At 35.1% G+C, this 24,033-nt stretch overlaps 1 protein-coding gene across 1 annotated transcript; it reads right to left on the bottom strand.

The window, feature by feature from the left end:
* Window positions 1-1,038: 1,038 nt before the first annotated feature.
* LOC111048853 lies at window positions 1,039-23,808 on the bottom strand. The gene is made up of 5 exons (XM_022334833.2): window positions 23,597-23,808; window positions 11,625-11,964; window positions 8,417-8,566; window positions 6,710-6,913; window positions 1,039-1,938 (listed from the first exon to the last, which is right to left on the bottom strand). The coding sequence occupies exons 2-5, from the start codon at window positions 11,961-11,963 to the stop codon at window positions 1,552-1,554; spliced, it is 1,080 nt and encodes a 359-aa protein (XP_022190525.2). The 5' UTR covers window position 11,964; window positions 23,597-23,808; the 3' UTR covers window positions 1,039-1,551.
* Between the last annotated feature and the right edge of the window lie 225 nt (window positions 23,809-24,033).

Below are 24,033 nucleotides of genomic sequence, written 5' to 3'. Positions count from 1 at the left end.
ATACTATTATTACTTGTGATTAATAGCTTTCCTATATGACAATGAAAACTTTTAGTGTATGATGTAGAAAAAACTGAGAACTTGACCTGGTAATTATTGCTTTTGGAGCTTGTCAAATTCTCTGATTGCTGCCTTCATTCACAATACTATACTCCATACTTATTTTTCCATATTAATTAACAATAATTATATTGTATAAAATTATTCTATCAAAGTTAGCTTTTTGTCTTTTCAGCATTCGTTAATTTACTAGGTACACATTGAATGAAGTTTACTCCACATTCAAAAATAGATAAGTAATATTGAAAACATACCTACCAGCATTCTTTTCGAAATCAAAATAGTTTATCAGATTTCAGGATCCTCCTGACTTGTAAATATTTTAATTTAGTAAGATCAGAATGTTTGAATTTTCAATAGAAATCTCCATTATCGTAGACGATCATCTATCACTGAAATTGTTATGACAATCGTTCGCTAGTTTAAGGCTCAACTCACACTTACGCGACTCAGGCCGAGAAGAGACTCGAGTCTAGTCGAGAGCATGTGTTTTCAAATGGTGACACTCAGACCAGTCGATTCTAGTCTCCGCGACTTCACCATTTGAAAACACATGCTCCCGACTAGAGTTGAGTCTCTTAACGACCTGAGTCGCGAAGTGTGAGTCGAGCCTTAGATGGGTGTCATTCATAATAAGCGATATCTTGACTGTGCTAGTATTTCAACTTTTCTCTTTTTGTGTTTATCATCTATAATTTTCATTTAAACATTTCAAATAATATTAAAATATTGCCATTTAAAAACCAAAGCCTAACTTTCCTAAATTTTCCTTTTACCTTTGAAACCTAATTGAACAGAACCTTTTAGGTTATGTTCATACACAAGTAAATTTGAAATCTCACAGATCTGAGGCGCTTCCTTTTAGATTATTGAGCGAGTTTTTACAGAACGCAAACAACAACAAATCTATTACTAATGATTATCAAGATTGAATAAGTATATCTTCTTATTGTAAGGGTGTAATGAAACACAATTAACTTTCTATGCAATCTTTATTGCATCATTTTTTTCAAAAATGAAATAATCAAATCAAAACTATGATAAATCTATCTTACAGTCTTAGGAATTACAAACAATAAACTTTACATAAATAACTTAACTCTAATTTATATCTAAAAAGTATTACATCAATAAAGTGATGAAGTTTCTCACTTTTTCGGTTTATAACAAAATTCGATTATGATTTGATAAGGAGGATCTATTGGTTCTTTTACTTAATATTAATAAATTGTAGAAACAAGGCAAATGCTTGTAAATGCTCGCATTGATCGCATGTGTGCTGTGAATCTGCGCTGTATGATTATGATTTGATGAGGATCAATTGTTTCTGTTACTCTATAGTAATAAATTGTAGAAACATTTCAAATGTATAGGATCAATGTAAAGGATGTGTAGGATCAATTGTATACGCTGATCGCATGTGTGCGCTGTTTTGTGTCATATGAACCTGAGCAATGGCTTGCTATAACCATAGCTTTGATTAGTTGGCTCTCAGTAGTCTTCATCCTCGGCCTGAGAGATGGGCTGCTGCGGCCTGCGATGCTGCAGGGGGATGTTGACCTCCTCCGGAGAGTGGAACACCTGATTTGTGTTGCTGGCCTGTCGCACCTGTTGCACGGGTCTCTGCAGTTGGTAGTTCTGGTTTTGTTGGGGTGCAGGTCTCCTGACCACCTGAGGGGCGGGCTGGTGCGTCTCCTCGGCCTCCTCAGGGTAGTAGTTCTCCGGGTAGTAGCGGTCGGCGTATCGCAGTGTCACGTTCGGCTTGCGCTGCACCTCATCCTCGTTGATCGGCCGGTACAGGTAGTCGTTCACAAAGTGGAACTGCGACGATTGTTTGCAGATGTTGTCGCTGCTTGGTGGCATGCAAATCAAATGTACCTGCAACCAGAACATACAGAACGATTATTTCTTCAACAATATTAATGCTAGTAGTGCTTTGTTGCCAGACTAGAGCCTTGTTTCCATTACTACAGATTTAACGTAGCAAAATAACTAAATTTTGAACTAAGCCTCATTTCCATTACCACATGCTATGATATAACAACTTGCCAGAATGGAAACTAGGCTTCAGAAGGACCTTTGCAATATTCACATGAGTAGTATCAAATATATTTTTCAGCTTGCTGTATTTTATAAATTTACATTATAGAAACAAATTTCTATAAGTCTGGAGAAATCCTATTCATTCTATATTTTCCAGACTCTTTTGTTCCATACTCATATCTCATACTTTGGATTGCACACACAACCAGTCCACTGTGTAACCTAACACACACAACATTTTTTTGATACTGACATACGTTTCTTTTCAAGAGAAATATTCATCAAGTGGATCATGAATATCCTAGTCTAATATCATCTCTTTTCTCGTAGTGAGACCTATAACATTAATAGGGAATGACAAATTATCTCTATTTCATGTCAAGTGCAATAATGTATTACAATTCTGATATAAACTTGAATTTGGTGAAATTTAGATTCTAAAATATTATTGACCGAGCGAAGTGAGGTCTAAGATTCAAGTCGACGGTTTGGCATTTCTCTTAATGTTTAAATGTTTATATGTTGCGCATTTACGGCGAAAAGCGGTAATAGATTTTTATGAAATTTGACAGGTATGTTCCTTTTTTAATTGCGCGTCGAAGTATATTCAAGGTTTTTGAAAATTTTGCATTTGAAGGTTAATATAAAAGGAAAACGGAGCCTCCTTCATACGCCAATATAAGAGTAAAAATCTGTTGTGGCGCACTCACACAACTTTCCTTGCCGTTATGAAAATTTATCACCTGACGCTAGTGTACACGCGCATCTCAAGTCTACTATTCAAAGATCTGCCAGCTGGTGACAGGACTATAACGCTGGAGACACACGAAGTCTGCTATCTCTTCATAGTGAATGATTTAATAGAATCAACAGTTGCCAACCGTTTGCATTATTGAAGAAACACATTTTCTCGAATTTCGAGCTTATTTCCAATTTTAGGTGAAAATGTCACTGAACATTAATTGTAGAGATTTTTATGCTTAATCTTTTCCACTTGAAATATTTTGTTTAAATTGTATCTGAAGCCTGATAATTAGGAATCTAAAATCACACTTTGCATTGATGGGGCGGAGCTCCTGAAATTTTTACAGATATGGGACTTGTGGCAGTTGATAGAGCTTATCAATGATTATTTTAGGTATAAAGTTGATCAAAATCGTTGGAGCCGTTTTCGAGAAAATCGCGAAAATCCCAGTTTTTGACAACATTTTCGCCATTTTAGCCGCCATCTTGAATTGGATTTGTTCGAAATTGTTCGTGTCGGATCCTTATAGGGGAAGGACCTTAAGTTCCAAATTTAAAGTCATTCCGTTAATTGGGAGATGAGATATCGTGTACACAGACGCACATACACACACACACACACACACACACACACACACACACACACACCACACACACACACACACACACACACACATACAGACCAATACCCAAAAACCACTTTTTTGGACTCAGGGGACTTCGAAACGTATAGAAATTTACAAATTGGGGTACCTTAATTTTTTTCGGAAAGCAATACTTTCCTTACATATGGTAATAGGGCAAGGAAAGTAAAAATCAGACTATAGAATTATTCATTATAAATCAGCTGACAAGTGATTACACAGATGTGTGGAGAAGCCAGTCTATTGCTGTATTTCCATAAGGTCTATAGTTTCAATCAGGTACTTGTGGATGAGAATACTGCGTGAGGTCTACTGTTCACAGAACTACTAGTACAGTAATGATTAAGTTGAAACTAGTCTCTAGCATCTAGATCTAGATAGTACATCAACTCAATTTGGCACTTTCGTTACATAACAGCTGATGATAAAAGCCGATGTTGACATGAAAATTCTTTATCCATTGTATTTGTGTTTATAATATGCTAGGAACATTTTTGGTTATAATTTAAAATTTACTTTCATGTTATCTACCAACTTAAAACTTGATGGTTGGGAAGCCGCAATACTTCTCTAATGTTCCTAACTCTTCTAATCATTGCGATATCAACTTGCAGCTTTAGTGAACCAAGCTACGCGGTGAAAGGCTATTGCACTGTCAATGTCGGAACGGTCTTGTTCCGTGAAAAAGATCAATTAAAAGAGTGCTGGTCGTCAGTAGACCTTTCGTTATTGTTGTCACGCTTTGAATTGCAACAGCTCCTACCCTACAGACGGCCGACTGACATGCACATTCTTCTCAACTACATTACTTTATGGATGCAAGTTATCAATGAACAATCTTCAAGTTTGGGTGAGTCTGAAGGATCAGTAATTAAAGATGCCTTATCCGACGTGCTTGGTGGTTATCTTCAAGTTTTTGCCTTGCCTATGCTTAGAGAATTGCTATATGAAGGTAAAATAGACGTTAAAACCGCTGTGAAACTTGAAAAACTGCATCAAGGTCTGAAGGCGAAGCTTTGCACAAATGGAAAGGCATGGCGGAGACCGGTCACCATCATAAAGCCTATTTCTCCTATAAAACCAGTGCGGATAAATTGTATAGAAGGAATGCAGTATTGTAAAATGTTAGCATCCGATATATTAGATACCACTTCAAAAAATAGTAAAGAGAAAGATAATTGCAATATATTTTCAAAAATATCTATGCCCATCCTTGATAATTGCAAAAGCCCTCAAGCTATTGCTCTTCCACTGAAAAACATGCCGCTTGTAAATTTACATGATGCATCAAGTGGACCTGTTCTAATGGAATATTTTACAAATGTAATGTGTTGCGCTGAGAGTCAAGGTGCTACAAACGAAACTTGTCTAAGTGAGAAAGTTAGTTTTTTGAATAGATACAACAATTGGTTGAAAACACACATTTTACCTACAACAAACAATGAAAACCTATTTCCAGCATTTCAAAGTTCCTATGGATTAATGAAAACCGTCGCCCTGTCATTAAAATCTAATCAAAAAAGGATGAAGCAATTAAACTCAGAAAACACTGAAAATCCTCCTCCTAAAGCTGAGGAGGATGAGACAAAAAATAATGAAGTAGATAGAGCTAATGAAAGCGACTGGATCAGACCATCAAGAATACTTTTATACTGTCTGATTTTCATTGCTGTACTATGCGTTCTGGTTTGTTTATGTAGAATGTGCTGCAGAAAAATAAGAGTAAAGCGTACGTCTGAGATGATTGAGATTAAAATGAGCACCGACGATGAGGAAAACACAAGCAAAGGGAGTTTGCAAAACAAAAGCAGGCAAAAATCATCCTCCGATAGTTCGAATTCCAAAGTTCACAATTATGCGACAAATTATATGATCGAGGTGGACAGAAGTGGAGTATCCGACTGTGAGACAACGCATTATGGAGATGACAGCGAAAGCGACCTTATTGATGATTGAGATCTTTATTTTTTGACTGAGATATCAATTTCTCTCCTATTAACAAGTTTATAAATCAATAAAGAATATCGTAAAGTATATTCTTAATTTATAGATATCGTTAAAATACATGTAATGTGCAATTAAATAACCCGCCTTGCTCCACCATCTTATCAACTAAAATTGAGTTGAGTTACAATAATTGTATTAATAATTGTGTACACATTTAAACTTTTGGACAACATTAACATTTTATCAAAATTTTTGGAGAGAAATAGTACAGGCTCAGCCTAGTTTTTCCTCCAATGTCATAATTGTATTATGATTATAGTGTTTCATACAATAAATGAAAATTTGTTTATAGAGGAGAACGTTCTGTATGTGAGAGACCAGTTTTTGCTATAAAAGATAGTAAGAAAATGTTGTTCCTCTCACGTATTATTTGCATGCATTGAATTTTTATCAGGGTCGTCCTCTAATATTCTATCAACTATAACTTGAAATTCTAGAAAAATCCTAAATCGGATTAAATTTTTGCCTTTATAGATCATATACTATTTTCTAAAGTTGTAATTCCTATTCTTTTTATCGGCAATTTTATAATTTAATGGTATTATATCAATTTTATTTTACAATATTATAAAATAATATTATTTACAGGCGGTTCCTGTATATAAAGTTTCCATACTTTTTTGAAGATCTGCAATCGTATCTTAGATCCAATTAAACCTATTCGAAACAACTCTTAGATCATATATCATTTTGAACGTTCAATTATTTACAGTAGTAGCCTATATTAACAACATTTAAATTGGTGCAATTTTTTTTTATTTATTAATTTATTGTATAAAACACTACAATCATAATACAATTATGACATTGGAGGAAAAACTAGGCTGAGCCTGTACTATTTCTCTCCAAAAAATTTGATAAAATGCTAATCCAAAAGTTAAGGTTATGTAGTCACACACTGCTTCGTCACTTGATTTTCGGTCCATGAATAATGAATTGAAAATTTTGAATTTTGAAGGTTGATGTTATACTCTAAATGAATCACAGAATGTATAACAATGAATTAAAAACTTTTAAAATATTGCACTTATTTGAAAAATTTGAGATTTTATATATAAAAATGATAAATTAATTTACTTAGCATATAATATTTTTCAACGCAAATAACAGTCTTTTTTTATCCAGCTTACCCTCATAAAATATATTTCATAGGTTCATGAGATACGACCATTATAATTGAAGCAAAGTTGATGAATAAGATTGATATTGACCTGATGGAACAGGAAGCCTTCAGGGCAAATCCAGGAATGCCTAGCACTGTCTTGACAATAGTGGAAGACTTCGCAGTTGAGTCCCTCATCGGCATAGTATCCAGTGTTCTTATTGTGGCAGGTGAACTTGCTTTCTGGGAGCAGTTGAGTCAGCCTGTCGGGTTCCTCTTTCTCATCCTCTTCCAGTTCAGCCAGTTCTTCTTCCTATTGACAGAAAAAATAATCCACTTATAGAAAAAAACTCTATTTTCTCACCAATATATAAACAAAATGGTACTTCATATTTCACTACGCTTCTAATCATTTTAAGGATTGTGAATGATCATCAACTGCCCTTCACACTTAAGCCAAAGGAGGAGCCATGTCAAAACGAACTATAGGTTTTTGAGAAGCCATTATAATTGAAACAAGTAGTTTTCAAAGTAAATGAGTGAGATTGATTTTCATCCATTGAAAAAAGAATAAATTTGTTGTTTATGATCAACAACCGAATACATAATGTCTCATTGTGTTGGGTCTCAGTTTGATTTCTGTATCTACTTTGGTATTAGTTTATCTGTATTATGTATAAAAGTATACAATTCACAAACTTGAAAAAAGAGTGCAAAGAACTTTATCGAGTATAGCCTTCTTTCAAATAGATGCTCATGCCATTTATGATGGATGACATATTTCCTTTCTCCAATCCATTTATTATAAAGTCATGAAAATAGTCAATGAAAGTTTTGAGGATAAATTCTCCAAGAAATATTTTATTTATTAGAACATCAACTCTAGGGAAATTGAAAGTTTTAAAAACAAATCAAATTTGGTGTTTGTAATTAAACTGCGTTCTGGGTCCTAATTATTCTTAATTAATAACATAAATGGAGAGCAGTTATTATTACTTCAAATGAATTATTATAGTTCTTCCAGTTAAAAAGTGGCGAAGGCCTTTGATAAAAATGCGAAATAAATTGAAAGCTATGTCCAATGAATATGATAATCCTTGTATTTTGAGAAAATTGTCAACTTGGTTCAATTTATCAACTATTATAAATGCAATTCATAAAATGAATAAAAGCACATAGATTTTGTCGATTTCACATATATTATTTTGGTACATGACTATAGTCTCGTGGCCATACAGGTCACATCATCAAGCTGACTGATGGAATTTCAATTCATCAATATAACCCGCCAAATATAATATCCTCTGCTTATCTCAATTGAACACATTGCTCGTTGAGTTATTTGTCAAATAAATCGTCTATAAAGCCGTGTCCACACTGAACAAATGTTCGACATACATGTTTGTTAAGAAGCTCAGGGACAAACATTTTAAAAAGTTTGGACCATCATTGTTTGTCAAACAAAAAATAACTGTTTTTCCAAACATTTTCAATGCTCACAGCAGTAAAACATAAAACCTGTTCTTCCCACTTACAAATATTCTGTTTGGTGACGCGTCCACACTGGCCACGGGCAAACATTATTTGTCAAACAATAAAATTTGCCCAAAATTTTCCAACAGACATGTTTGTAGAACATTTGTTAAGTGTGGACATGGCTTTAGTAGGCATATATTATCCCAGGCGTTTTTAGGCGCTAACCCAATCAGCCAATCGGAGAGCTTTCGGCCCTGCCGACTCTGAAAACTTATATGGCGTGGTTCTCAATTCATTGTTCAAGTTATCTTAATTGAATGGAAGAAAGAAATGGACTGACAGTTAGCTGCTGCTGAGGCTGGAACTGTGTGCGTTGGCCCTGGGTGGACTGCTGCGGTGGTCGCCGGTAGTCTTGGTTGTTGGGTCTCGATCTGGACGCCTGCTGTTGCTGCTGGTGAGGCTGCGGTGTTTGGCTTCTGTACTGTGACGACTGCAACCACAAACCCAACAAATAACATAGAATAGCAACAGATAACCTAGGATCGGACAATACAGTATAAATTGCAACATCGGTAATTTCCAATGAAATGTGTTTTCGTACGAGTGATTTGATGGAAATGAAGTTTTCTCATTGCGGATGATGCCTCCATAAACTTTTTGCCTGAGCATGGGTAATGGAGAATGCGTGCGTGATTTAATGAGATGATCAAACGTTTATGCTACCGGCGGGATTCGAACCCACGAACCAGTCGGGCTAGCAGACTGAATGTTGTAACGCTCCAGACCACTAGACTAGCCCGGCCGGCAATTAATAAAGAACGAGTGACAAAAGTATTTTTCATTTAAAAACTTTAGTTGGTTTCTTTAGAATAAATATAGCACCATCGAAGAGAGGAATGATTTATGATAAGGGGTATTATTTGTATTGCATAGGATAAATAACAGCTAGAAAATTGCAATATTCCAAATATGCAGTAAATAATTAATTGCAACTAGAAAACTGCAATACAGTATTTTTTTGCTGAGGTTGAAGCCCACGTGAGCTCTAGAGAGCAAAAATCTGTTCTGCACCACTTGTTAATAAATTAATATCATTACATGAGTTGTTTATGCTCATTACTCCAAGTTAGTGGAGCTGTCCTCAAACAGTTATTTTTCCTAAGGAAGTACCGAGAAAAAGTACAGAAAGCACTTCATTTATGTGGGTGATTACGGTATGATACACTATAGTTAGTGCATCAAAGGAAATGCCCTATAAAAAGTTAGAAACCACTTTCTTATCATTTATTGGAGTTGGCTAGTTAAAAACGTTTAAGATAGGTGCTGAATTTATAAATATTTTCTCATAAAAGATTAATCCAGATTCATTAGAAATCTTGGAGGTGGATGACATGTAATTCTTTCCTATTGGATTCAATCACATACGGTATATTGTAATTCTCGTTTACCATATTAGAACGTAAAAATGATTACTTCCAAAAGAAGGAATCATTATCGTAATTCTACACGTCATCAATACGTTACTCAACTCATCAACTCTTGTATTATTTTACTGTATAGCGTACGTTATTCTAAATGGCATGCACCATTAGTACCATTGCATAGGACTACTATGACTCAACAGTGTTGGCCCAAGCAGCCAAGCACTCTCACCATTTGTCTTTGGTATGGTTGATTATCAAATTTGGAAACTCATCCAAGTACAGTAACTAATGGAATATCCATTATAGATTGATTAATCATCTGTTTGATCAAATTATTTTGTGTTCAGGTCTTAAAATCACCAGAATAGTTTTTTCTAATGTTAATTCATTCATTGAAGCACTTAATTCAGGCAGATAAAGGGATAAGTCCCCAAAAGGTTTCAAATCAAAATTATATTATTTCAAAACTATGTCTTTAGAAGAGTTATTAAATGATGATTTTTTCCGTTACCAATATGGTATTTCAAATTCAGCATTAGCTTTTATTCGGAAGGGAATGCAATGTGTCGCATGACCTACTAATCCGGCTCTCTAAGAGTTTTTCAAGATTTGAATCACCGTAACGTCCAATAGAGTTATGTAAATTAATGAAAATAGACTAGTTCATTTATTACGACTGCTCTTAAAAATTCCTGTGTAAGAATGAAGTTTTTAGTCATGTTTCCTATAAACTTACATAACTGATAACTTGTTTCTCATATTTCAAAGTAGCCTGCAGTATTTTGTGTTCCATTAATAAACGTGTTCTGTATGTCTGTAACTGTTGAGTGTAATTTTAGAATAGGAAAAGTTATTCCTGCAAGGACCTGCCTGAGGCACTTCAAATGGTGACGAAAAATTATCTACCTACTTTTTCGGATTCCTTGCCAAACAACGTTTCGTTGTTTTGATTCGTTGTCCATCAAACAACGAAATGTTCACTTCATGCAAGATGATACACTACATCGCACTATCCTAACTGCCATCCCCACAAACGTATGAGTTCATTGGAGGAAGCCACTTAACTACCGGTTGTTATAAAGCTATTTCGCATCATCAAATTATTGAAATGAGAACTTGATATGATTCTCTTAGAAAAAACCGTTAAATACAGCTGTATACCGTTTTTAATTAACTTTCATGAATTATCAATGTTGAAATTCCTCTTTTGAAACATTACGTATGAAGGTAAATATAAAAGAAATCCCAACGGCTACTATATTGACAAACTAATATAACTTACCATACTACACTACTTAGTAGTTACTAAATTGACATTGCCGTCCAATGTGCGATTTGCAATGAGCAACGGGCAAAGTAGTCGAATGTGCGATGCATATTGTTTAGAATAAGAATAAGGATAGGCAGACGCTATGAATGGGAGGACATATGCTCCATTAGTCATCATCTAAGGACACACTATAAAATCAGTTACATCAGGTACAGTAACGACTATTCTTTTAATACTCCATGATAAATTTTATTCCAGCTCATCTATGAGAGAGATAATCGAACTTCAAGAGAGAAATGCACAAGCTTCAATGCTTTATGAGATCATCAAATCACGAGCTATATCGATGTTTTTTCAAGCAATTATTCTTAGCGTTTTTTCTTATTTTCCATTGTTAGAAAACAACTGAACAAAGAAAGTTTTTACTTTTTGCACAATCTCAACGAGAAGGTGTTGACAAAATTAAAGAATTTAAATTGATCCGATTTTAGGAGTATCTCAAACATTTTTCAACACAATTCTCCATACTTCAACTGAACCATTGTGTCGAATTCAAATATTTTCTACTTATAGTTCTTGAAAAAGCTTACAAATCACAGGAAACAAAACGCATATATTGGGCGTATCTTGGGAAAATTCTCAAAATTCATCCTTAGTGCGCGTCTAAAAGTCTAACCGGATCAGTCTGCCAAGTTTGAAAGTTTTTGGTTCAAAAGATTTTATGCTCTGTTGAGTAGATTAAACATTATAGCCATTTCGCTTTTATATTGTACTTAGTGAAGTACTGTTTAGCGAAGACAGTGTACTATAGTAGTGTTATTGATTTTGTAATTGGAATAACTGGCGCTACTAACCGGAGTGGTAGGCTGAGGCCTTGTTAGCAGATAGCTGGGTGTGGGCGACACGGCGTTTCTGTCGACTTCGTCGGCGTCACTGTCGTCAACGGGTGAGCTGCGGAACGGCTGCGGTGCGACACTGAACGCGGCCGCAGGGAAGCGCGGTTGCTGCTGCGTCGGCTGCTGCAGCTGCGGCTTGTATGTGGGGCCAGGCCTCACGGGCAGTGCTGCCGTGTAGTAGGGCGACTGTCGCTTGTCGCGGTCGCTCGTGTCCTCTTCCTCAGACGTTGTCGCTGTCGCCACAGTCGCGGCCACCAACAGTGCCAGCACTGCACTGCTCCCCAACTGCCAACGCATCCTACAAACACATCACATTCCATCACATTTCGTATACAAACGTCAACGTTATCGTCATCCACTAATCATCTCAAATTTAAAATACTTGTATAAAAAATGATAAATAATGCGAGTTTTGTTTTTTCTGACGGTGATGCTCTTATAAGCTCTAGGCTTGTGCGTGGGAAATGAGGCGGATGATAATTTTAATTCTTATTTATAAAGGATTATGAAGATCGATCTCCACGTATTTTGAATATATTTTCAAGGGGTTTCGCAATAATAAGGCTACTTTTGATATTCAATACAATTACCTCAGACAGTTCAAATATTAAATTTATTTACTTTTCAGTTTTTAAATCAGGGGTGCACACATGTGTGGGGGTGGGCGGTTTGGACGCAGACTGTGTCCTCGAAGTTCTTGCTTGGGGGGAGGGAGTCTCAAAATCAGGCTCTAAATCGAATCTTGGGGGTCCCAAAAAGGTCAGCAGTGTTTTAAATGACCACAGACGAGATTGCATAGGGCATAGGGTTGGGTAGGAGTTGAATATTTTTTCTAAATTTAGGGCGTACTTACATGGGCTGGGGGGGCACCCCTGTTTAAATTTACAAAATACGTATTGATTGCACGGCTAAAAACCTGTATCAATCTGATGCAAAAAATCAAATTACGACCGGTCATTCAAATAATATTCTTAATCATTCGGCTGATTGTGTCTGATTGTGCTGATTGTGATGTGTCTGCAGATTGTAAAAATAATGTAGGCCTAGTTTTCTACTTTTCGAAACTTCAGCAAGATTATTTTGTTGAGTCACTTTAGATATCAGGCAATACTCCACAATGGATGATTTATCAGTATCTTTGGCGGACCAAAACTTTGATGCGACAGAAAATCAGTTATTTCTATTCGAATAGGATCCCCAATCATACTCATCTTCTAATTTCCTTTTTAAAAGGAATGTTCAGCTGCTTCCATACAACAACAGGAAGCATGGCAAATTGAAAACTTGACAAACTGAAAACTTGACAAAATGAAATCCTGAAGAATTGAAGATAGGCCTATAACCATCCTTGGTTAATTAAGAATCTATATGCAAAATTTCAAGTTAATCAGTCCAGTAGTTCAGACGTGATGATGAGTCAAACATAATTTTACTATCCCGTACGTGTATAAGTCAGTTCTTTCCTTTATTATATTATTTATAGTATAGCTTAACACCCCACTAAATCTCTATTTTTGAACAAGACTGATTTATTGGTTCCAAGTTTTAGATTCATATTTTGATGATCAATTATCCTCAATGTATATATTTCAACTTCCATGTTGTATTTTGATTGATTCCAATATCAATTCTATCATCATTTATGCACAGCTCTTGTATATAAAGAGGTAGGTAGTATATCGTAGAATATAGCATACTTTTATTCCCACTGTAAACTCAATTCTGGTTTGAATAAGACAGGGCGGAACACCCACTGAGAGACAGACATTACGCCATTATAGCAAATCGAAGACAATGGTGTAAGCTCAAAAGAAAAAGTAGACCATGAATTATTACATGAATTATACAACCACTGTCTAGGTAGTCTCTATTATTGAATGAAATTGGATCACCTTATGAGTGATCATAAAAAGAGCTGCTAAGTCAACAATATTGTAGTATTGCACATTTTTCACCTAAACCCTTCTATTTCAAAGTTGTGAAAATTCTGCAGCTCTTGTTATCCTCCACTGATTGTTTGCTGTATAGATTATCCAATAAAAAAAGTGTTATTTCGACGCACCACTGAACTTATTGGATAGTTTCAAACTATAAAACAGGATCGTTATAGTGTTCCAGTTCTGAATAACTTTCACATCGAACCAAGTTCAATTCTACAAAAAGTATTTTTCAACTAAGTTGCATATGTAACTTGTCTCTAGTCTTGGAAAAAATATCATACGCAAACTATAAGTAAAAATGGAAATCGCTAAAAGCCCAATTATTATGAAATGAAAACTTAATTAAACTTCTATCATGAGATTTATTGTGATAGAAACATTACAAAATAATATCGTACATAATTATAATTGATTATTCACGTAGACAAAGTCGGTTTAACAACTTTCCAACTGAAATTACATAACTTTCGAATGTGATAGGACAAGGATTAAAGAAATAAATTTTATATTGTCGAATAGGCCTACTGAAAATTAGGAATATCTTTGATGTCGGTATTCATCAAAGCTGATATCCTAGGTTGAACAGAAAAATGAAGCTGAACTCGTTACTTTTTCACACAACTAATTCTATTTATTGCATGAAAAAAATTAAAACCACATGCGTTTTTTTGCTCTCAAGCATGATTCAGTCAATGTCTTTCGCTAACCGTCCTTGATTCAATCGAATGACTTTCATACGAGGAAGTGAATGGAAGCATAAGATTGTCTACAGTAAAAAAGTGATGAAATAATTTCTTTCTCAAGGTGACAAGAAAGTGGAACCGTTCCCCAGGAAGCGGGATGCTGGTCCAAATGTTGATCAGAAGTCTGTGCCAAAGTGAAATGTCTGTTCTCATCCGATTCAAGGCGACCACGTTTCAGCGGTCAAGTGAAAGATGTCTGTAGGATAATCGAGGGTTACCGAAGCGACGTTTGTGGCCTAGACATTGAAAAACGTTCACGGACACTCTTTTTCTCGCCCAGTGCTTGGCAGTCTAGACGCCACTCAGCCACTCAGCCATCAAGTACCAAACAATTAGCGCCCATTCTAAGTCGGAGAGTTCGTACACTCTACAATTATCCTTCACGCAATCATGGTATTTTCACCTTCATTAGATCTCATCATGTTGTCAGTCTCTATGTCACGATTAGTAACTAGTTGAAGAAAGCACTCGATCCCTCAGCTTTCTTTGTTCGGTAATACATCACTGTAGAGAAGCTGGTAAGATTCATTATTATTGTTCCCTAATAGCCAAAGTAGTTTATTAAGTTTTGACAGCATTCTGACTGCTTAGTTGCTAACAGAGAACGGCATTCCCTCACCAGTTCTCTTAGTAGATAATAACAAAAATGAAAATGACTACTGAGATTCTATTCATTTGAATTTTCATTGCCTAGGTTAATTTATGTTGGATTGTGGAAGGAAAGATGCTAAATGATAAAGGTTGAGTTGCATCTAATCTCCTCACAGATAAATTGTATGGTGAGGAAACTGAGATGATACTGATCTTGCCAATTGAATTATTCATTGGAGTATGGTATCAGAGACAAATAATCTTTAATATCTTATGATGGCATCCAATAATTTTCGTGACCTGAAATGAATTTGTAGTCATATATATATATATATATATATATAATATATATATATATATATATATATATATATATATATATATATATTCCCCACAGATACAGGAGACCAGTCTGTAGGCCAATCTAGAGAGGCTGATTGAATGTTCTTCAAATTAACAATGTTTGGAAGTGACTTGACACTATATCTTCTCCCCTCCCCAAAAAAGGTTGGCACCCTTGTCTCGAACTGCACATGTTTCACCTTTTTTCCAATGTTTCACCTTAGATTGTACTCATCTGAAAAATCTCTCTGTATTTCCTGGAAAATTTTTAATTATGTTTTCCAATACTTTTTGTTAGGCAATATCGTGCTGCTCACGGAATATAATATTTGATTAATATTCACATAGGTGAACATCATTCGAAGTTTTTTTTTAAGAACAAACGTTGTCTAGTCACTGATATGAACTCAAACTGTGAACAGGTAAGGCCTGATGAAGTGCCACTTGTTTTGAGTTTTCAACTATAAAGCGATAGCTTTTATGAAATTACTTGCAACAGATGTAATCAAATAGTAATATATTTTCTTCTAGATATAAGTTTTATAGAGAGTTTATTGCAATTTCAAAGCGGACTGATGAAATGAAACAATGAGCAGGAAATCCATTCCAAAAGAGAAACAATATTGTTTTCCTAAAAAGTCGACTAATGAAACAGTTCACGAAAGGTGTCCGTCTTGAGCATGTGGCGTGCAACTAAATAATCACGATGGCTTCAGATCGTGGTCTATTAACGACAGGTAATCGATAGCAAATTATCGACTTCGGCAACCTAGTTTGTCCGTTTGTGATGAATGCTGCGGAGGATCGCTCTGAATTACGCGTAACTTGGAGAACAGCAGTCTGCCAAGTTGAGCGTGATGCGGTTTAGCAAGTGGCGAAATACAACAACGTGCAAACGTAATTAGCATTTAGAGTTATGCTTGGTATAATTGGGAAGCCATCACCATCACGACAAGGAAGATATAACTATTTCTTCAGTCAAATGCACACTGTGAGAAGAGGGGTTTCAGAATTCGGATTGGTTGACCGCAACTAGCAAACAAGACCCGGAGAAAGTTCGCTGCTGGTGTAAACAGTGAGATAGGTTGCTGGCCAATTTTTATTCTCTCGCTCCTCGTTTATGCGCACGAATAACGATTAATACGTCAGGCAAGGGTCACATTTCTTTCTTCAGGAAACTGCAGGAAACAAAAAAGCAACTCAACATTCTAAACTCAAAAAAATACAGAAGCGATAATGCTGTCGAAGAAGTGGAACGATGTTTCTCAATTTATCGTACAGTGTACTCGCTTCTCTTTATTCTCACGGTCTGATATTGCCGTATGCAAAAAATTATTTAGAAATGGAAAGTCATCGTTGGAAATCACTAAACATCTCGACTGATTTTTGTATCTCATTCTGGCGAAAAATCATTCGAACGTAGTGTATATTGGATGAAACACATTTCAAATTGTGATTCTGTATATTTTGGGAAGAAACAACCCTCAATGAGAGTTTTCCTTTATGACTAAGAATGATGCCCACCCATGAATCCTGATGTATGATGATGATTAGAAACAAATCAACCTAAAGTTTTAGGTATATTCCGAACCACCTGGTAAACCCAACCTGTAAATAACAGGATGATGGATGATTAGATGATGGTGAAATAAATATACCTAATTTATCATCTGCTAGTTGCTCATCCAGGAGCAGTCCCGACTCGAGATCAATCAGGATAGTTTCAAACATTTGCTGGTTTCCATATTTTGAACAATAACCATACTCAAATATGGAGAGTATTCGGCTCAGAGATCCAAGTAAACTTTCCATCCAATAATAAACCCTATATAATTAAAACAATAATCTAATACCTATAACAATATAAAAAACTATCCTTTCAAAAGTGCTATTAGATGTGAGGTTTAAATTAGTGGAGCTTCGATTAACAAAATTGGCGGTTTCTAGTAAGCTACCTATTCTACATAGACTACAAAAATCAAGCAATATGATTACATTTTTTCAAATTAAAAGTCTCCTTGAAATAAGTTTCCAGCTACTTATCCGAAACAGAGTTCTGCGAAAGGACGTTTTTTCAAAGAAGTTTATACGTCACGCTGGAACTTGACAAGGTGTTCAGATGACTTTCCTTATAGTTTTACTCATGTCTCTCATCTACTGGGGAGTTGAATTTTAAAGACAAATTCAATCTACTTTGAACAATATTATTGAACGTCATTATTTTGTGTACAATGGGAATATTATTTTTCTTATAATGCATTCTGAATTGTCCTTTGTAGTAGAGTGGATGAATTTGAAATAGTGACTTAAACAATAAAATCCATTATTATTTCAAGAAGAAGATCTCTCTTACCAAAAGTGATATCAATTTCTAATCTATCATTGTAAGAATTTGTTCTACCCAACAATGGTTTGGATAGAATTTCGCGATAATTGAATATCATGCAATTTATTGTGATTTTAATGAGTGTATTTCAAGCATGATTGGTCTCTATGGTTGTGATGTCAATCAATAGAAATGTTTTCCTCTATGCCGAGATGTCATAACAGTGATTATGCAGCAGGAATCGAAAGAAAGTAAAAGTTGTGTATCAAGATCAATAGGTGTGACCAACACAAGAACAGAGCAGAGCAGGGAAGAGGGAAGGAACCCACACCAAGCACAGCCGGCTTAAACATAGTCATTTTTCGACTGCCTTACGTGTCAAAAGTGCTCATTTTTAGATCCAAAGTGAAAGCTATCTTGATGCAAATGTGTTGTATCGTGTCATAACCAAAACGTAGGCTGCACTGCTCTGAGAAGACCATCCTTCACCAATAAATGTCACCGTGAACTTTCTTTGAAGAACAATCAATATCATGCTCTATACAATAGATTTATCAATATAGAGTTTTACCACACACACCTTACATGGATCCTTGTCATTATGTTGCAGAAATGGTATTGACGACATTTGTATTGAATCACTTACATTTGACTATAATGATGCTTAGGCTATCATACAACTAAGCTACATCAAGTAAGTCACAAAAAATATTCATTCAAGAATTTCCTTCAACTCTCCAGTTTGCTACATTATGCCATTGTAGCCTATGTGACAGAGGTACTGTACAAACATCAATTTGTATATTATCGAATGCTTCAGTTCCAAGTCAAATATTCTGTGAAGATCTTGTCTAATAATATTATGTGATTGGTATTTCCCAAAATAAATTCATAATTTATTGCATATGAGTTGAAGTTATAATAATTGAGATGACAAGTCTCAATTAACAGAATTTGGCTCTGCAAGTTCTACATTAATTTGGTACACTAGTAATAATAAATTTCAATTAGTCTTGAGAATTTCTATTGGATTTCCTAGACTTACTCCTATTATAAAGCCAAAGATCAAGCTAAATTGAAAATAATTCGTATTCAGATATTTATTTCGATCATCATTATGTAAATATCTTGGAGAGAATAAATAATACTCGTATGGTCAGTTCAACTTGAAATTTTCATTTTTTTCATATTGTTATATTGCTCCAATTGCTCCAATATTTCGCGAAAGTGATTGAAGAATCCAACAAGTTCAATTTTCCAATTAACTCAATGACAATTACTGGTCTTTTATAACTATAATACTGCCTATCTACTAATGAAAATGACTGTATATCGCCGAAGAAAGCACTTTCAAATTAAGAGCATCCACAAAGCATGCTGGACTAGCAATTATCCAATTATTTTCAGTTTGCAGAAGAAACGTCAATTAATATTTCAAGGAGTCAGTGAAAGGATCTGCTCCACCCATTTCTTATCCTTTCATTGAGATACCTCTGTGTTGCTATTGAAGAAAGCCTGATAGATGCGGAATCGCAGTCAACTAATTCACTCGTTTTTTATTTATGGCGTAATTTTCCAGTTTAATCGTTCCATTATGGGTAGGTATAATATTTAACGAATCGATTCAAATAGTTCGATGTTTACTACCGTGTATTTCTTTTACTTTCTATTTTCAACGACTTGAAAGTGACTTTTATCAATTGAGTCTAATTCAATTATTAAATTAGGTACTAATAAACTGTAGCTGTTTAAGATGAACTCAGTGTTGTGATTTGTGATGTTAAAGAACTCAGTAATATTTGTAGACTGAGTTAATACAATTATCAATATGTAATTTCTGGATTTGTCGAAATGCTACTGAGTGTAGGCAAGTTATGGAAATTGTGGAAAATTATACATTCACTTCTATTAACAGAAAAACGTACCAAGGTACCTTACTTGTAACAGCAACTTATAAAAACTATGACTATGATTCTTTTGAGAAAAAAGTAATTGAAATAAATCCTTTGTTAATTTATCAATACAATTATTCAAATTCAATAGTTTTCTAATCTTTTCAAATCAGATTGGTTTTATTACATTACGAAGGCGTTTGAAATAGAATTAAATTACACTCTCTTTGGTTTGTGAATACCGGTACTGTCAACTCGCAGTACAAAAGCTTGACAGAAAGCTTTTAATATCGTCATCATTTAAAGTTGATTGAGCATATGGATGATGCATTTGAATTTATTGAATTTATTTGGAGTACCTATCCAAGGGGTGATCACAACCCACCAACAAGCCCCCCCCTCCAACAAGCCACCTAAATATTCCAAAAGTACCAGCCCCTCTCATAAGTAGGGCACCCACGCAAAACATATATTTTTTTGCATTGATTTTTTTTGGGACCCGATAATTGTTTTTGAACAACCTCCGCCCTCAATTAATTCGAGGACGCAGTCTGCGTTGCCCCCTTGCCCCTCTATTCCACCGACCCCCGACACCATCAAATTGATGCCACCGACCAAGTGGAAAAGTAAACAAAGTGCAAAAGTGGATTTCAATAATTTCATAAAAGGTACACAGAGTTGAAGAAGTATGAAGATAATAAGACAACGATTTTGAATTATGTGGGTACCGTATTCTACAGTGTCAGTAATGAGGATAGATTTGAATGTACTGTATTCAAGAGATGAGAATGAGTGAGTTTCAAACAAGATGTCAAGGTGGAAATGGTTGAGCAGGCTATAAGTTACCCAATGGTGAACAACAGAAAGAGATATTGTCATTCAAATGTGTTCCAATTCACAAATACTTTGGTTTTTACTTTCTTTTGAACTCATATTTCTGTTATGTAAATGATTGTCATGCACCATTTTACCTTTATTTGAACGGGACGCTCTTGTCAAATGTAATTGATTTGCTGCAGAAGGCGCAGGCAGTTCTTACTAAAAAATAAACCTCTGCCTTGTCAGTTGGCGTAGTTAGTCATTCACTCGCTACAGTAATTCCCTTTCAAAATAATCAAAATAAATTCATGACCAAAAATAATAGCTATTGATTTTCGATGTTATCGATAAGTTCACTTCTTAATAAACTTCCATGATTCATTTTTACTTGAAGGTTTGTGGTCAAATGAATATGGACTATTTTAGTATTAGACGTTATTTTTTCAGGTTATGTGATAGGACTTGAAGCAGTATGGCACAATTAACTTGAAAAAATAATGAATATTTGTATTCTATATCTCATATGATTTAGACTATCTGAGGGGCTCGCTGCCGAGTCGTACTTCTGGGGAATTCGAAAAGACTGAAGAATGAATAGAAAGATAAGAAATGTGAAATCTATTTGAATTTGTAGGCTTAAAGGCCTAATTATTCGTAATATCATTCTTAATAACTATCAGACTAAATTATCGATCTTGAATGGTAGATGCATGCTTTAGGGTTTTTGTTGAGTATGATTATTGGGAGTTATTATTTGGGAATGAAGTTTTTTGAGGAATAATTGGAACTAACTACATCATAACCTGTCACCGTTATTTTGAGAAAGTGTTCATATATTTATTTTAATGCTGGAAAGAGGAAATTAGAGTGAGCTTTTCGCAACCCCTCTAATATTCCAGATCACTTCTAGATAGAACGGCGGTGAAGGAGAGGCGTTACGAAATCAGGTTTCAAATTGTTACAGTATAAGAATTAGCCTATTGTATTGAGGTAGCCTATTGTCCTTTTGGACAACATTAACATTCTATAATTTTTTTTTTGGGAGGAATAGTACAGGCTCAGCCTAGTTTTTCCTCCAATATCATAATGAATTATATATTCTATAATATATATTATGATTGACCGAGCGAAGTGAGGTCTTAGATTCAAGTCGACGGTTTGGCATTTCTCTTAATGTTTAAATGTTTGAATGTTTAAATGTTTATATGAATATATGTTGCGCATTTACGGCGAAACGCGATAATAGATTTTCATGAAATTTGACAGGTATGTTCCTTTTTTAATTGTACGTCGACATATATACAAGGTTTTTGGAAATTTTGCATTCCAAAGATAATATAAATGGAGAAAGGAGTCTTCTTCATACGCCAATATTAGAGTAAAAATCTGGTGTGGCGCACTCACACAACTTTTTTTGCCGTTATGAAAATTGATCACCTGACGCTAGTTTTTCCAGCGCATCTCAAGTCTACTATTCAAAGATTTGAGCCAGCTGGTGACAGGGCAATAACGCTGGAGACACACGAGGTCTGTTATCTCTTCATAGTGAAGCATTTAATAGAATCAACAGTTGCCAACAGTTTGCAATTGGATAATCATATTTTCTCGAATTTCGAGCTTATTTTTAATGTTAGGTGAAAATGTTACTGAACATCAATTGTAGAGATTCTCATGCTTAATGTGTTCCAATTCACAAATACTTTGGTTTTTACTTTCTTTGAACTCATATTTCTGTTATGTAAATGATTGTCATGCACCATTTTACCTTTATTTGAACGGGACGCTCTTGTCAAATGTAATTGATTTGCTGCAGAAGGCGCAGGCAGTTCTTACTAAAAAATAAACCTCTGCCTTGTTAGTTGGCGAAGTTAGTCATTCACTCGCTACAGTAATTCCCTTTCAAAATAATCAAACTAAATTCATGACCAAAAATAATAGCTATTGATTTTCGATGTTATCGATAAGTTCACTTCTTAATAAACTTCCATGATTCATTTTTACTTGAAGGTTTGTGGTCAAATGAATATGGACTATTTTAGTATTAGACGTTATTTTTTCAGGCTATGTGATAGGACTTGAAGCAGTATGGCACAGTTAACTTGAAAAAATAATGAATATTTGTATTCTATATCTCATATGATTCAGACTATCTGAGGGGCTCGCTGTCGAGTCGTACTTCTGGGGAATTCGAAAAGACTGAAGAATGAATAGAAAGATAAGAAATGTGAAATCTATTTGAATTTGTAGGCTTAAAGGCCTAATTATTCGTAATATCATTCTTAATAACTATCAGACTAAATTATCGATCTTGAATGGTAGATGCATGCTTTAGGGTATATGTTGAGTATGATTATTAGGAGTTATTATTTGGGAATGAAGTTTTTTGAGGAATAATTGGAACTAACTACATCATAACCTGTCACCGTTATTTTGAGAAAGTGTTCATATATTTATTTAATGCTGGAAAGAGGAAATTAGAGTGAGCTTTTCACAACCCCTCTAATATTCCAGATCACTTCTAGATAGAACGGCGATGAAGGAAAGGCGTTACGAAATCAGGTTTCAAATTATTACAGTATAAGAATTAGCCTATTGTATTGAGATTAGCCTATTGTCCTTTTGGACAACATTAACATTCTATAAAAAATTTTGGAGGGAAATAGTACAGGTTCAGCCTAGTTTTTCCTCCAATGTCATGATAAATTATATATTCTATAATATATATTCTGATTATAGTGCTTTATACAATAAATGAAATGAGAAAATAGATACAATTCTCCATATAGGCTACAGCGTAGACTATATGTTTGCCAAATAGATGAAGTTTATTCGAAGAGGAATTTAATTCAATTGAGGATCAAAAAATGCATGATAGCAAAATTTTATTCTAGAATGCAAGAATATTGATAATCAATTCTGTGATTGTATCGCTACACGTAGGGCCCACTACAATTGGGGGCTATTCGTTAAAAATAGCTATTTCGCTACTATGAAATAGTACGACAATGATATCTTGAGATTTTAAAAGTAAGTATTCAATTAAAAAGTGTTGAAACTATACGGAATTATAATCCCTCCAACACTATAGTATTTGATTACAAAATGTTGAATCCAAAAACAGAATAAAAATCCGTTCAACACTATGAGAAATAACATTTAGAATTGTTCAAGCAAGTAAATATTATTTGTCTTATAGAAAGATGTATGATTTTTCATCGAGAGTGAAAACCTTGCATAATAAGAGAGTAGTTATCGAGTGAGCAAACAGTCAACTTACCTGTAGCTTAGTGGTTGTCGCTGACGAGTAGGTCGCTGGTAGTATGAGTGGCGAATAAAATGAGCAACTAGTTCAGTGGGCTCCTGGTGGATAGGCCGATGACCCAAGTGCAGCCACTGCTATCTATCCTGCAAGGAGCGAGACCGCTGCAAAAGCACTTTCACTGACTGACAACTCGACTGCTGCAACTCGACTTTACTCGACTGGGCAAGGGCCCACTCCTGCCGCCGCTTATATACTTACTCTCCTCCAGCAGCAGACGGGCCACACACATTCATTGGTCCACATTTTGGGGGTTCTGAAGAGGGCGTTTATGGTACCTGGTGTAGAGGGTACACTTTTCTGAGGGTAAACATTCAAGGCTGGTTTCCAAAGACTTTGCAGGTTTGATATGTGTATTTATCAGGTGACACACATTCATTTGGGGGTTCAGAAGA

Source organism: Nilaparvata lugens, chromosome 2 (assembly GCF_014356525.2).
Source record: "Nilaparvata lugens isolate BPH chromosome 2, ASM1435652v1, whole genome shotgun sequence".
NCBI classification, from domain to species: Eukaryota; Metazoa; Arthropoda; class Insecta; order Hemiptera; family Delphacidae; genus Nilaparvata; species Nilaparvata lugens.
Note: the sequence above shows the minus strand (reverse complement) of the source record. Positions and strands in the feature narration are given on the sequence as shown.

Bases quoted from the DNA above. Each gene is read 5' to 3' on its own strand.
- LOC111048853 (XM_022334833.2), bottom strand. From the start codon at position 11,963: ATGCGTTGGCAGTTGGGGAGCAGTGCAGTGCTGGCACTGTTGGTGGCC. The intron at 6,914-8,416 runs GTCAGTCCATTT...TTCTGTCAATAG, and splicing joins AGCCTCAGCAGCAGCTAACT to GAAGAAGAACTGGCTGAACT. The intron at 1,939-6,709 runs GTCAATATCAAT...TTCTGGTTGCAG, and splicing joins AAGGCTTCCTGTTCCATCAG to GTACATTTGATTTGCATGCC.